At 45.4% G+C, this 15,724-nt stretch overlaps 1 protein-coding gene and 1 long non-coding RNA gene across 3 annotated transcripts in view; one reads left to right on the top strand and one right to left on the bottom strand.

Annotated features, from left to right (window-relative positions):
- Window positions 1-824, bottom strand: part of LOC140617077 (uncharacterized) — a 30,053-nt gene extending 29,229 nt beyond the window's left edge. The window contains exon 1 of the long non-coding RNA XR_012017328.1: window positions 675-824. This is a non-coding gene — a long non-coding RNA (uncharacterized lncRNA). The remainder of the gene's footprint in view (window positions 1-674) is intronic.
- BIN2 (bridging integrator 2) overlaps window positions 1-15,724 on the top strand; it is a 33,039-nt gene that overhangs the window by 13,435 nt on the left and 3,880 nt on the right. The window contains exons 3-10 of one of the 2 annotated variants that reach the window (XM_072797871.1): window positions 4,836-4,890; window positions 5,175-5,269; window positions 5,839-5,934; window positions 7,524-7,631; window positions 8,208-8,293; window positions 9,436-9,511; window positions 10,368-10,450; window positions 13,238-13,955. In XM_072797871.1, coding sequence (XP_072653972.1) covers window positions 4,836-4,890; window positions 5,175-5,269; window positions 5,839-5,934; window positions 7,524-7,631; window positions 8,208-8,293; window positions 9,436-9,511; window positions 10,368-10,450; window positions 13,238-13,955 — 1,317 coding nt within the window. The remainder of the gene's footprint in view (window positions 1-4,835; window positions 4,891-5,174; window positions 5,270-5,838; window positions 5,935-7,523; window positions 7,632-8,207; window positions 8,294-9,435; window positions 9,512-10,367; window positions 10,451-13,237; window positions 13,956-15,724) is intronic. The other variant, XM_072797872.1, reaches the window with a different exon arrangement.

Below are 15,724 nucleotides of genomic sequence, written 5' to 3' on the forward strand. Positions count from 1 at the left end.
CTGGGCTGGCTAAGATGAACAGGAGGGAGAAAGGCAAGATCAAAGAGACTGAAAGTGGAGTATTCCAGAAGTTGGACCTGTTGGGCATGTGCCCAGTCCCTTACCACAATCAACTTGTAGGTAAACTTTTATTAATAAACAAATATCCCTCCCAGGCTTCCCAGCCTGATTTCAAGGCCTTGCCCCTAATCAAATGTCCATAGGTAGGTTTTCTTTGAGGGCTCTGCTCTGCTTTCTCTCCAAACCATATTAAATAGGAAGAATTGATTTCCTCAAGGAGTATTTTAATCTCGTCTTTCTGGTACTGACAGCTGCTTCCAATTCATTGCCTGTAAAATCAAACCTAATGGGGGCACCTGAATAGCTTAAGTCAGTTAAGCCTCTGACTCTTGATTTCTGCTCAGGTCATGACCTTGGTCTTGAGATAGAGCCCCACATCAGGCTTCGCAGGGAATATGCTGGAGATTTTCTCTCCTCCTCTCCCTCTGCCCCTCCCCCACTCATGCTCGCACATACTCTCTCTCTCAAATAAATAGATAGATAGATAGATAGATAGATAGATAGATAGATAGATAGATAGATCGAACCTAACAGTTCAGCTTCTTGTCTCCCTTCTGGACCTCCATCAAAACAAGCATTTTCAGCACTTGCTCAAGACTGATCATGCTACTTACTGTTTTGCTGAGTGTTTGGGTTTCTCTGAGTCCATTTCTCTCCAGCAAGTGGGGAACCCCAGGACAGGGACTTTCTAAGCACAGAGCTTTGTCTGCCTGTGTGCTTCAGACAAGCTGCCAGAGTGCATGGTCCATTAACTCGGGGCTGGGGCCATTCATGTATGGGATAGGGAGCACTGACGACTCTTTATGGCGCTGCCAAGAATTCAGCAAGAACTCAGAGAGCCCAAGTGAAAAAACTGTAAGAAACAGGGCTAGAAATGGTCTTACCCAATATTCATAGAGAAGGAAAATGAAGCCAGAAAAGTAGACTAACTCGCAAGCCTTTGACTCCCGAACAAGGGGGAACCTAAGACTATCAAAGTCATTGTCAAGAAAGAAGAAAGATGGGGCACCTGGGTGGCTCAGTTGGTTGGGCGACTGCCTTTGGCTCAGGTCCTGGTCCTGGCCTCCTGGGATCGAGCCCTGCATCGGGTTCCCTGCTCAGCGGGGAGCCTTCTTCTCCCTCTTCTGCTCCCCCTGCTTGTGCTCTCTCACTCTGTTAAATAAGTAAATAAATTTTATATATATATATATATATATAAAATGAAAGATACTGGGACTCTTCAGCCTGGGAACGTTTTGGGGGTGGGGTCAGGGACAGATAGGCCAGAGAAATAAAATGTCACTCAGTGTCCTGCCGCCTGACTTCCACTGCCACCACCACACCCACACCCACACTTTATCTCCTCAAAGGAAACAGCAAGAGCATAAAGGAGGAATTTTGGCCTTAGAGGCTTGATCCTAAAACACAGAAGTGGAGTTGGGCTCTTGTGAGGGGCAGGGGTAGGCAGAAGGCATTCTCATTTTAGGGACTCTGGTATCAACAGAACCCTCTGGTTTTGAACAGCGTACATACAACTTGCCTAGTCGTGCATGGTGGCCTTGATTGCTGATCCGATTTTCCAGGCCATATAATATCTAGCGGGATAAAAACCATTGTTATTTCATTGTTATTTCATTTGTAGTAATTATGCAAGATGGTGGGATCCCTGGGTGACACAGCAGTTTGGCGCCTGCCTTTGGCCCAGGGCGCGATCCTGGAGACCCGGGATCGAATCCCACATCGGGCTCCCGGTGCATGGAGCCTGCTTCTCCCTCTACCTGTGTGTCTGCCTCTCTCTCTCTCTGTGTGACTATCATTAAAAAAAAAAAAAAATTATGCAAGATGGTTTAACAGCTTTTGTTACTTAGATGTGTATTTTGGTGAAGTTAAAAGTTGAGCCCATGTTCTTTTCTTTCAAAAAAAGAACTTGAAATCCTTGTTAATTTTTATAATCCCCCAAGCTCTTTCAAAACTTTCAAACTTCAGCTATCACATTTTTAAAACTCTCAAACAAAAAATAAAATAAAATAAAATAAAACTCTCAAACTTATACCCACTTATTGTATCTATATTTAAAATATTCTATGTATGTTGGACATCTTAGGCTATTTAAACTTTTTTCCATGAATGAAAAAGCAAAGAGGAAGTGAAACATCCTTCCTAGTGAATGCTGAGTGTTTCTGAATTTTGGTGACTGTCTCCATCTTGCAATTGAAAGCACTTTCTCAAGGCTACCAGTGACCTCCAGTTACCAAGTCCAGTGACTATGACTGGTTCTTCCTGCACTCTGGCCTCTCTGTAGCATCTGGCCCCTCCTTGGTCACTTCTCTGATGCTCTTCTGATCCTCACTTGCTGCGACACATCACACAATGGCAGTTCTTCTACCTCTCTGATGGTGTCTTAGACTCCCTTGAGACTGTCTGTGGCTTCGTGTCCCTTGAGCCCTGGCATTCAGCCCCAAGCACTTTTAACCTGAGGTAGAGTCAAGTGTTTGGAATAGCTTAGAACTGAGGCCAAAAGATGGATGAAATAATTACTCCAGTTTTCTTTGACCGAGTTGACCTAGATTTTCTGCTGCTAAATTTACATAATAATGATCTTTCCTGCAAAGATTTCCACAGATAAAAAAATTTTTTTTTTAATTTACTTATTTGAGGGTACCTAGGTGGTTCAGTTGGTTAAGTGTCTGCCTTTGGCTCAGGTCATGATCTCAGGGTCCTAGGATGGAGCCCCACATCGGGCTCTCTGCTCAATGGGGAGCCTGTTTTTCCCTCTTCCTCCGCCTGCTGCTCCTTCTGCTTGTGCTCTCTCTGTGTCAAATAAATAAATAAAGTCCTTTTGAAAAATGAAAACTTTAAAATATATTTATTTGAGAGAGAGAGAGTGGGAGCAGGGAAGGAGCAGAGGAAGGAGAGAGTGAACCCCAAGCAGACTCCCAGCTGAGTGCAGAGCCCAGTGTGGGGGCCAATCCCATGATCACGACCTGAGCTGAAACCAAGAGTCAGACACTTAACCGACTGAGCCACCCAGGTGCAACTACCCCCTGCCCCCATAGATTAAAAAAAAATGTAATTTAAGTTGTTAGATAGAATTTTCTGATTTTCAGTTTCTCTCCCATAAATTTTTGTATACCGTTGGTATGCTCAATAGCCTACCTAGTGATGAATGCAAGCAAGTAAAACAAATGAACAAGTTCACAAGTATTTTATGGTGTACTGCATAATGCATCTTAGCTTAAACACTCCTTCCCGTGAACGAGTGTGAGGATCACTCTTCTGCCCCATAGCCTGGCCCCGTAGCATACCCTGACCCTTAAGTAGGCTGCCCCTTCGGTCCTTACCAGGACCCTGGGATCATGACCTGAGCCAAAGGCAGACACTCAACCACTGAGCCACCCATGTGCCCCTGGGGAAGGGGCTTTAAATAACCCCGTGAGGGATGATAGAGGAGGCCTATGAGAGAGAAGACTTGGTGCAGGGTATGGGAAAGATGTCTTCCAACGTATGTGCAAGAGAAGTCAGGTCCACTCTGAGTACAGAAGGCCAGCCCAAGACCCGGGGGCAAAAGTTCTAACAGCACTATTTAAAATCGAAGCACAGCCTCAGCAAGAGGGCATGAGTTTCTGGTTGCAGAGGCTGAATGAACATTTGTCCAAGATAAAAGTGGTTCATCCGTTGGGTGGAGATTTGAACTTCCAAACTTAAATGATACCTTCCTCTCCTTTTTCCCTTCTTCTTCTTCTTCTTTTTTTTTAAACAGGGAGGAGACCTAATCTGTGCGTGGGAGTCCCAGCCTTAAAAAAGTGAGAATTCAGACTCGGGGAGCAAAGATAGGATTGGGTAGGTGGATAGAGCTAAGGATGAGGCCATCGGAGTTGGAATAGGAGGAGACTCAGTGATAAGGCATTTGGAAGAGAGGTGTAAAACACGTGACTACAGAGGGCAGGGGAAAGGGAGGCGAGGCAGGGAAGGACATCGGGAGGAGGGGAATGGCCTGTGTTAGGGTTCAGGGGAGGAAGAAGGCCCAGTATTTGCAGAAGATGGTGGCAGTTTACTTACCCAGTGAGGGACGTGTCAGCCAGAGGATCACAAAGTGCTAGTGTCACACAGGACCCTTAATTTTCAGCAGAGGAACTGGGGTATAGGCTTTTGTTCACTGGAAGGGAGAACAGAGAAAAGAAGACCTGCCCGTCAGAGGGAACAGTCTCCAAACAAAAACTGCCCCCTCCAGGGGCGCCAGGGGGGCTCAGCGGTTGAGCATCTCCCTCGGCTCAGGTCATGATCCCAGGGTCCCGGGATCGAGTCCCACGTCGGGCTCCCTGCATGGAGCCTGCTTCTTCCTCTGCCTATGTCCCTGCCTCTCTCTGTGCCTCTCTCATGAATAAATAAATAAAATCTTTTTTTTTAAGATTTTATTTATTTATTCATAGAGATGCAGAGAGAGAGAGAGAGAGAGAGAGGCAGAGACACAGGCAGAGGGAGAAGCAGGCTCCATGCAGGGAGCCCGATGTGGGACTCGATCCCGGGTCTCCAGGATCATGCCCTGGGCTGCAGGCAGCGCTAAACTGCTGAGCCACCAGGGCTGCCCAAATAAATAAAATCTTAAAAAAAAAAACTGCTCCCCCCCCCCAAAAAAAAGACAACCCACAACTTCTTGGTGAAGAGAACAGAGGCTAGTTTATCACATTTGCAAATTCCAGGATTGATTTCTGCTTTTAACCTACTTTTCTACCTTGACCTCTAATGCATCTTTCCAAACATATCTCTGTAGTCACCAAAGCACTTGTCCCTTTCAGGCAGAAGGCCAGAAGCTCTACAAGGACCTGAAGAACTTCCTTAGTGCAGTCAAAGGTGAGTAGTATGTTCCACGGGAGAATCAAGCTCCTGAGAACTCTGAGGTTGGAAAGAAAAACAGCCATTCTCAGGCGTTTTATCACTCACCTGCCCCTGATTCCTGGAACTTGTGGGCATCAGGGAAGCAACTTTTCCTGGCCCAGCCCCGTCCAGCTTTCCTGACAGATCACTGGGGGCACGTCCTTTTGAAATGGACCCACTGATCTGCCCGTGCTCCGGTATGATGCTACCGGCCTCCTTCTGGGGTGACCGTATGGTAGGACTGACTCCTCTCCTTTCAGTGATGCATGAAAGCTCCAAGAGAGTGTCAGAAACGCTGCAGGAGATCTACAGCAGCGAGTGGGACGGTCACGAGGAGCTGAAGGCCATCGTAGGGGTAAGAGTGTCCTGGCTTTACAGCTCTTCAGGACTCACTCCTGCCCTCCCCTCAGCCTTCTCTTAGCTTCTGCATCAGAGCAAATAGGAAAGCAAAGGAGCCAACCCTCATCCTTCATTTGTATAGCTTCAGCCCTGGGCTGTAGCAAAAAGCAACAACCTTGAAGGTAAAAACAAGCTTTCCCTAATCTGCGGATTCCTCTGTGGAAGGCCGGCTGCCCCGCTTTATGGAGGTTGTACCTGTGTAAAACCCAACTGGTTGTCTTTGAAAACCACCTTCATGCAGTTTTTTTCCTCTCCAATTTCCTTGTCCCTTGGGCTCTAGAATCCAAGACTCTGACCATCTCTTCTGTTCTTGATCCCTGAATGTATGTCCAGTGTCTTACAGGGCAGTTCCTGGGGGTAGGGCTGTTTCTTCATCTGACCCTTTTGCCAGAACCCAACACGACAGTCTAAATACAGTGCTTCAAAACGGAAGTTTGCGGCAGGAAGAATTTGGGTTTTTCCCTGGTGTGCAGTGGTTGCCGAGAAGCGGGGCCCTCACCTCTGCCCCCTGCCTCTGACCCACAGAATAATGATCTCCTCTGGGAAGACTATGAAGAGAAACTAGCTGACCAGGCATTGAGGACCATGGAAAACTACGTAGCCCAGTTCAGCGAGATTAAGGTAATCAATCTGCAAAGTCACGAGTGGCCCCCAGAAGTTAGAAAACATATAGAGTAAGCATTGCAAATAGAGTTGCAGCCCATGGTTAGGAATGAGGCTTAGGAAAAAGGATTAAAAGTAGGGGAGACTGGACAGGAGGTTGGGGTAGAGGATTAGAGGTGTCAAGGGCACGTTTAGAATTAGGTTTCGGTGAACTAGATCCTAACTGTTTTTGTTTTTAAGATGCTATTTAGGGGCAGCCTGGGTGGCTCAGTGGTTTAGCACCACCTTCAGCCCAGGACCTGATCCTGGGGACCCAGAATTGAGTCCCACATTGGGCTCCCTGCATGGGCTCCCTGCTTCTCCCTCTGCCTGTGTCTCTGCCTCTCTCTCTCTCTTTCCCTCTCTCTCTGTGTCTCTCGTGAATAAATAAATAAAATCTAAAAAAAAAAAGTGCCATTTATTCATGAGAGACAGAGAGAGAGACAGAGACACAGGGAGAGGGAGAAGCAGGCTCCCTGCGGGGGGGAACCCAATGCGGAACTCAATCCCAGGACCCTGGGGTCACGACCTGAGCCCAAGGCAGACGCTTAACCGCCTAGCCACCCAGGCGTCCCTGAACTGGTTATGAATTAGGTCCAGGTCAGGGCATCCCCTTTAGTGGTGAAAAAAAAAAAATAGCCGATATGTTTACTGTAGAGAAGAAGAAACTGAGGAGTCATAATAATTCTCGTCCAACACTTGGAGGTCTATTAGGTGAAAGAGGGATGCAGCCTATTCTAAACTGTTTCAGAAAACAGAAAGCAATTCATTGATTCATTCAGCTCAGATTTATATAACCCATCTACTCCGTCAGGCACCACGCTGCTGGTCGATTAATAGGGAGAAATTAGAGGGATCCTGACTTAAGTTTCTCATAGAGCTTCCAAAAACTGAAATATACTGTGAGGTTGGGAGTTGAAGTTCAATTTCAAGCAGAAGGTGAACTACTTATTTTGATTATTACAGAGAAGCCCCAGGTATTACACAGGAAGTTGGACCAGATAATCCAGATAAGATTCTTGCAAAATCTATGACTGGTTTTGTAGTTTGGATGAGACTGCGTAGATGCTCTCTCCGGTGCACACAATAATTTACTATTTTTATTATGCTTTAGAGTTCTCAAAGCACTTTGTAGTCAGCGTTTGATCTTTGAAGTAACCCTGTAGGGCAGGTGAGGCTGCTGAAGTTCCAGAAGAGATGTGCCTTGCCCTCCGTCACAAGACTAATTAAGTGGCAGCGTTGGTAATAAGACCCCAAACTCCTGACTTTGAATTCAGCTGGATTCCCAGGGCCATTTCTCCCGGAGGCTGAACCAGTTTTTAGTGGGCTTATAGGAGAAATCAACATTTAGTGCAGGCTTCCATGTGCTCTGGAGGATTTCCCTTTACTCTGCCTCCTGCCTCCCACCAGAATCCCTATTCTTTCCAAATAGTAAGGGAAATTCCTTGGGCACAAAGCTGTTAGAAAGTGAAATTTGGTAACAGGACCAAGGAATTGTGCCTCTATGTTTGTCTGCATCCTGGCTACTGAAATGAGTATCAAGGGCCTCTCTCCTGACTCTGGCTTAGGAAAGGATTGCCAAGCGGGGCCGGAAACTTGTGGACTATGACAGTGCCCGACACCACCTGGAGGCGGTGCAGAATGCCAAGAAGAAAGATGAGGCCAAGACTGCCAAGGTAAAAAAAAAAAAAAAAGCCTGGCGAAACCTTCCTGCCCTCCCTCACCCATAATGGTGGCAGGTGGCTGGGCCAGGCTGGGTTTAGGAAAAGATAAATTCAGGCAGCCCGGTTGCTCAGCAGTTTAGCGCAGCCTTCAGCCCAGGGCCTGATCCTGGAGACCCGGGATCGAGTCCCACGTCGGGCTTCCTGCATGGAGCCTGCTTCTCCCTCTGCCTGTGTCTCTGCCTCTGTGTCTCTCATGAATAAATAAATAAAATCTTTAAAATAAATAAAATAAAATAAAATAAAATAAAATAAAATAAAATAAAATAAAATAAAATAAAATAAAATAACATTTTATTGGGTTTAGGAAAAGATAAATTCAGCATCCAGTGTCCTGAAGGAAATCCTGCTTCCCCTGACACGGATGCTCTACAGATAGAGACCCAAGGCTTGGGAGGGCATGGGTCTGGGGAAGGGGGGCATGACTCCAAGTCAGCCCAGTCCCTGAAAAATGCAGGGAGAGACTCAAGGAGGCTGGTTCCCGCCTTAGACCCGGGATTGAGGGGAACTCCTGTCACCTTTACCCCCTAGGCAGAGGAAGAGTTCAACAAAGCCCAGAGTGTCTTTGAAGACCTGAACCAGGAACTGCTAGAGGAACTGCCTGTTCTTTATCATAGGTAATGATTGACAGTCAGGAAAGGCCTGGCCTCCTGGGCCAGCGGAGGCCCAGGTTCCCTGGCAACCCACGAATGTCCCCTCTCGAGAAGCGCTCTGTTCCAGGAGTTGGAGGTCGCCTCAGCCCGGCTACTGACTTGCTGGGCGACACTAAGCAAACTGTCTTATCACCCCAGACCCTGGGTCCTTCATCTGTAACACACAGATAGCCAGGCTCGCCCTGCCAGCTTTTCCGGTCTAAAGGCAAGATGTTTCTGGGATAGGAGGGCTCTTGGCAAGTAAATTTCCGTCCTCATGGGAACCGGGAATATCTGGTTTCATGCGTAAGTGTGTATTGTTTTAAACAAGCTTGGTTCGTGAACATCCAGATTGACACAGAAGATAAACCGTGGGATGATTGTTTCTATTAATGACGTCTTTGCTTCACAGGAGGTAAAGGTGTTTAGAGGCACCTGAGTAGAAATTCTGTTTGTGTCCTATTTTCATTGTACAAGATACGCTGTAGTGCGGCTGTAGTCAGTATTTTATATTGCCCCTTAATATTAGTCTATGTGTGACGCAGCCTTTTGAATAACTCCGTGTATTCTAAAACACTAATTATGTGACTCTTTATTTAGATAGCATTGAAGTTTAATACAGTTTCTTTAAACGTAAACTTCCCCAATTTATTTATAGTAGAATTCCACTAATGTGCATGCAGCTTCGGAGAAGTCCAAGTATTGCGTAATGAGAAAGAATAATTATTTATTATAATAATTATCATTGTGTGGGCTTATATTTATACCGCACTTTAAAAATTCTTCAGAGTATTTTCATTCATATCTACTTTAATACCTAAAGAACCTGAACAAGAGGTCTTCATGCAACTGCAGGTCTCAGACTGGGCTGATAAGTATCTCCTCTGACTTTCCCACCCCTCTGAGAGTCAAGTGTGCTACGGGCCTGGCTCTGAAGAATCAGATTCCAGAACATTCTGAGTCTAGGGTACGGGGTGCTCTTCTCTGAGGAATCTTGGTGTTGGCTGGTGTTGGCTTAAGCTCCTACCTTGTATTTCAAAGATTGCCGTTACCAACCCTTACCTGTAGGTGTTGTGGGGGTTTTGTCATTATTTTGTTTTGTTTTGTTTTGTTTTGCCGCCTGATAGTCGTATTGGCTGTTACGTGACCATCTTCCAAAACATTTCCAACTTGAGGGATGTCTTCTACAGGGAGATGAGCAAGGTGAGAAACCTCTGGCCCGTGTAGTCACCAAGGTGGGCTTTTCTAGGAACTATGAAAGTAGCCCAAATTTACATCATCTCATTAAGTACTGATGTTAGCACCACAAGTTTTTACTTTTCTCTCATGATGAAAACAATAGCACTTCACTGACCGCCTGGAACTGTGGTAAAGCACGTGTATACACATCAGAGAGTCCTCCATTAACAACTGGATAATGGCATCCATACTTGAGCTTCAGATGAATAAAGGAGGTTAGGCCTGTGGGAAGGAATAGCTGAAATGGGGAACCAAGCTGTGAAATCTTTATCTTTTGTCTCTGGGGAACAAAGAGGGCAGTGTTTAAGCACAGGTCCGTTTCCCAGGTAGTTGGGCGTGAGTAGAGAAGGCCATTCCTACTCAGTGACTGGCAGCCACAGAACACAACCTCATGGGGCCTTTTCTGGTCCTGGGATTCCAAGACTCTGCTGTTACATTAATTAAATTCATGCACACACTCACATACTCCTCTCCACATCTGCGGTAGCTAAGTTATGGTTTGCCTCCTTAATATTACAGTGAGTTTTTATTCTCTGGATTACCTGAGAGAAGCTAGAACCTCAAATCCGACCTCAAACCTCAAGGACCCAGCCTTGAGAGAGCCTTATCTTATGTTGGAAGAGGCAAAACCTATGACACAGACAGTCCAGGAAGAAGGGGTGGCAGGACGGGACCCTGGACAAAGAGATGGATGGGAAGGAGCTTTACAGTGAAAGGTGGGGAGGTTTTCTTTTGGAAACCGTCTGAAAGGGAAAAGAGAAGGGATATTCCAGTCTCAGGTTCCCACTGGCCAGTAACCCGTCTCTCTCACTGGCTCTAGCTGAACCACAGCCTCTATGAGGTGATGAGCAAACTGGAGAAGCAACATTCCAACAAAGTCTTTGTGGTGAAGGGAGTATCAAGGTGAGCAACTCCTGAGACTCTTTGCTACTTGGCTTGTCCTGTGAGCATACGCAACACTCTCATTTCCATCCCCAATCCTGGTCCTCCCTTTGTGTTTGCCGTGCTTGGTACTGTTTGTTATTTGTATTATGCTTCCATATGAATTATTTTTTCTTTATTTTTTTAAAGATTTTATTTTTATTCATTTAAGAGAGAGTCAGAGAGCACAAGCAGGGGGAGAAGCAGAGGGAGAGGGAGAAGCAGGCTCCTCGCTGTGTTGGGAGCCCGCCTGCCCTGTTTGGCTCCATCCCAGGACCTGGAGATCATGACCCAAGCCAAAGGCAGATGCCCAACCATCTGAGCCCCCCAGGCGCCCCTCTTTTTTCTGTGTATGAAATATTTCAGGCATCACAAAAGGTATAAAGAATAATATAATAAAAAGAATAACATAATAGCCATATAGCTACCACCAAATTTAAGAAATCAGCTACTATACGTATCATTGAAGTGCCCAGTGTCCCCCCGCCGCCCCAACTCATCCTGCCCCTCGCCCAAGGCAACCACGGTCTTAAATTTAGTATTTATTATTCCCACACTTTTCTTTTTACTCTACTTACACACATGTACGCACACACAGAAAAGGTGGTTTTGCATGTTTTTAAACTTTATAAAATGGAATTACACTGTATGTGTACTTTTGGAACACCTTTCGTTCTCTTCGTATTGTTTGTGAGGTTCATTTATCCAGCTGCTAATGTTGCTAGCTCTGGTCTTCCCTTTCTATAACTGTTCTGGATGCTGTTGTTTGGCTAGTCCACAATTTATTTATCTGTCCTCCTGCTCATAGACATTTGGGTTGTTTTCCAGTTTCTTGCTATTACAAATAAGCTGCAATGGACACATTTAACATTTCTGCTGTGAGCATTACCAGGAATTTCCTTAGGGTGTATATTGGGAGTGGAGCTGCTGAGTCATAGTCTGTGCATTTGGGCCTCTTCAGCCTTACCAGGCATTGTCATTTTCAAAGGGCTCTCCAAAGTGACCATTCTAACTTATAACCCACCAGCAGTAAACAAAAGCCCCCATTGCTCCATATTTTTGCTACCTGTAACATTATCAGACTTACTAATTTTTCCAAACTAATGAGTGTGAAATGGAATTTTTTGCAATTTTAATTCATATCTCCACGGTGGCTAGTTAGCTGGCACAACTTTTCATGTTATTGGCCATTTAATGTTCCTTTCTGTGACTTGCCTATTTATCATTGTTTTCACATTTTTCATTTAGATTGCTTACCCTTTTTTATTTTTTTTTATTTTATTTATTTATTTATCCATGAGAGACACAGAGATAGAGAGAGGCAAAGACACAGGCAGAGAGAGAAGCAGGCTCCGTGCAGGGAGCCCGATGTGGGACTCGATCCCGGGACTCCAGGATCAGGCCCTGGGCTGCAGGCAGGTGCTCAACCGCTGAGGCACCTGGGGAACCCGCTTACCTTGTTTTAAAAATTTAATCTATAGGAGGTATTTTTTTGTGTGTATTTCGGATAGTAATGCTTTAATGATACTCTCTGCAAATATGTTCTTAACCTATAGGGCTTACTTTCTGTGTGTGTGTGTGTGTGTGTGTGTGTGTGTGTGTATTGTTCATACTTTCTTTATGCTGGTTAAACATACGCAATTCAGTGGTCCTTAAGAATGTGATCACTTGGGACGCCTGTGTGGCTCAGTGGTGTTCAGTAGAGTCACGGTGAGCACCGAATTAGTGAATACTGAACCATTGTTGCTAAGGGAAACCCAGAGTTAGGTTCCTGTGAGCTCCAGCTCCCAGCGTTTCCATTGCCCAGTCCCGTGTGTGTTTCTGTTTGAAGACACTTTATTTAATACACATTGCTGGCACACCTGTGGCTCAGTCAGTTAAGCATCCGACTCTCTTGGTTTCGGCTCAGGTCATGATCTCAGGGTTGTGGGATCAAACCCCACATTGGGCTCTGAGCTCAGCGTGGAATCTGCTTGAGATTCTCCATCTCCCTCTGCTTCTCCCCCAACTTGCCCTTGCTCTCCCTCCCTCTAAATAAAGAAGTAATACACGTTGTTGACTCCTTCATATTGAGCTCCTAGCCAACAGCACCACAACTCATGCCTGAGTAAAGCTTCTCTAACATGTGTTTTTTCTCTGTTGGGCACATCACAGTGTTATAGCTCGAAGCACTTTAGTGCTATACTTGGAGGCCATTTTAAACAGCAAAATCACAAACAAAAAGCACAACGATGTGAAAAACATGGCCAAAAGGACACATTTGCAGTGCGAGAGCTGAACCAAGGCAGATGATTGCCTTGTTAGACTCTTCTTGTAAAATGCTCGTTGGGCACTCATTTTTCAAAGCTCGCATATGTCCATGGCTGGCTGCAGAAGCATCATGAGTATTAATTTTGGAGTCGCAAATAAATTTTAGAGAGTAGGTGAATTTGCAAATAGAGATTCCTCAAGGATCAGCTGTATATCACCCGTAGAATGTGTCCTGTAGAGAAACTATTTTATCAGTGTTTTGCAGTGTTTCTTTCCAGTCTTGTTTTCTTTGTATATTTTTATGTAACTGAGATCGTGATATGGATAAAATTGTATAGCCTCTTTTTCGCTTTATAATAGAAGCATTATTGCAAAGTATATACAACCCTTCTCATATCTTCCATTGCTTTGTTCCATTTTATTGCTATGTGCGTGCATCTTTATTTATTTGGGGGTGTGTTGGGGTTGCTTCTAGTTTTTAGCCCTTCTGAATCTTGAATGCTCTTTCTGTTTCACCAGCAGCAGGCGCTCTTTAGTCATCTCTTCCCCAGTTCGCACATCTGAAGCCCCCAGCCCCCTGACCTCACCTACCAGTCCCTCTGCGCTTTCTCTGAAGAGTGAGAGGGATTCCTCATCAGCAAGTGAAGAAGAGCTGGCATCTGATCCGGCCCAGGGAGAAGACGAATCTGAGATTCAAGAGCCCTTAAAAGACAAGGAAATTGAGGGAGAAGAGTCTGAAGTCAGCTCCTCTGAGGAGGAAGAGCCTCTGCCAGCTTGCAATGGCCCCAAGCAGGCCCAGCCCTCTGCCACCGTTGAGGGCAGCAAGTCCCAGGAGGAAGTTCTCCCTTGCTCCCCAGCTCCATCACCAGGCAGGGCCCTTGTCCCTTCAGAGCAGCCCTCGTCTCTCCCAGAGGTAGTCCTCCGAACCCGCACCTCAAGTGAAGGATCTGAACAACCAAAGAAGAGAGCCTCCATCCAGAGGACCTCAGCACCTCCGAATAGGCCCCCTCCACCCAGAGCCACTCCCAGCCCCAGGCACTCCTCAGGGAACATACCCTCCAGCCCTCTAGCCTCTGAGCAGGGTTCACCTACCAGTCCCAGGACCTCCTTAGATGCTTCACTGGACCCACAGCCACCAGAGAAGCCAGTAAGAACTCCCGAGGCCAGAGAAAAGGAAAACATCAACAGTCTGAATCCAGAAGAACTTTGTACTTCCCCTACCTCGAAGATATCTGAGGTGAGATTGGATCTGGTTGAGTCTTTAGTCCCTTTAATAACCTTCATGGAGATCATCTTTCCTATAGTCAGCTTGCCCCAACTGATAAGATCTTATGTCAGTAGATGGCCGTTTCAAGGATATTCTTGGACACCTTTTTTGGTTATGGGGATTGTTTCACATATTCATAGCAACTAATCCAGTGACCTGTACTCTTAGGGTAGTTGACTTCTGCAAAGGGCTTTTCTCTAATATTATTATTGTGAGCAGATTCTTGCTAATTTCTTTCCTTTGCTCCAAGTTCTGGGAGTTCCGACATGAAGAATCTATAACTGGCATCCCGAACTTAAAAAAACTTTACTTTTTTTAGTGGGGGATGGGAAGGAGTTTGTCACACTTGTGACTATGGTAAGCAAAATGGCATCTGCAAATTTCTAAGGTACAACTTCTTCAATGAGAGAGGTATAGAAGAAGGAACTCACAGGGGAAAGTAAAGCAAAAGGGATGGAAGGTGAGGAAATGATGAGAAAAGGATTGTGTTATAATAGACAGAGATCCCGTGGAGAGCAGCCAGTTCCGTGAAGGATCTGGAAATCAGGGCATATTCTAGTCAAATTACATGGAAAGACTTATATAGGAGAGAGGTTTGACTTATTTACATTCATGAAAGCAGAACTATGTAAAGATTTTTTTTTTCAAGTACATTTTGGATCAATATAAAAGGAACTTTCAGCAGTTAACTGTTAAAAAATGATATAAAAAAACAATTTTAGGGCAGCGCAGGTGGCTCAGTGGTTTAGTGCCACCTTTGGCCCAGGGCCTGATCCTGGAGACCCGGGATCAAGTCCCACATCGGGCTCCCTGAATGGAGCCTGCTTCTCCCCCCGCCTGTGTCTCTGCTTCTCTCTCTCTCTCTCTCTCTCTCTCTCTCTCTCTCCCCCTGTGTGTGTGTATCTCTCATGAATAAATAAAATCTTTTTTTAGGGATCCCTGGGTGGCTCAGCGGTTTAGCGCCGCCTTTGGCCCAGGGCGCGATCCTGGAGTCCCGGGATCGAGTCCCACATCGGGCTCCCGGCATGGAGCCTGCTTCTCCTTCCTCCTGTGTCTCTGCCTCTCTCTCTCTCTCTCTATGTCTATCATAAATAAATAAATAAATATTTTTTTTAAAAAATCTTTTTTTAAAAAGTTAAAAAAAAAGAAAACCAATTTTAAATCTAGGGAAAAGGGGACACAGGGACTTCCAAAAACAAAAATAGCATAGGCCACCTTGAGAAATAGCCCTCCTTCCTTGCTGTTAAAAGCTAAGGATATGGGCAGCCCCGGTGGCGCAGCGGTTTAGCACCGCCTGAAGCCCCGGGCGTGATCTGGAGACCCTGGATCGAGTCCCACATCAGGCTCTCTACATGGAGCCTGCTTCTCCCTCTGCCTGTGTCTCTGCCTCTCTCTCTCTCTCTCTGCATCTCTATGAATAAAAAAATAAAAAATGTATTTAAAAAAAAAAAAAAAGCTAAGAATATATGATCCCCTGTCAGATCATTATAGAGAAGATTATGGTGAAACATCTAACTAGATGGCACCAAGATTGATTAACTGACTGATTGATTCACTCATTCCATAATTACTGAGCCCCTGCTATGTGCCGGGCACTTTTCTAGGAGGTGGGATATTACAATGAACACAACAAAATTCTCTGCCTTCCTGCATCTTATATTCTAGTGGGTGAGGGTTGGGAGGAATAAGGGAGATAGAAAAGAAACCATAAATAAGTAAAATGACAATTTAGTGATGAT

This window comes from Canis lupus, chromosome 25 (assembly GCF_048164855.1).
Source record: "Canis lupus baileyi chromosome 25, mCanLup2.hap1, whole genome shotgun sequence".
Taxonomy (NCBI): domain Eukaryota; kingdom Metazoa; phylum Chordata; class Mammalia; order Carnivora; family Canidae; genus Canis; species Canis lupus.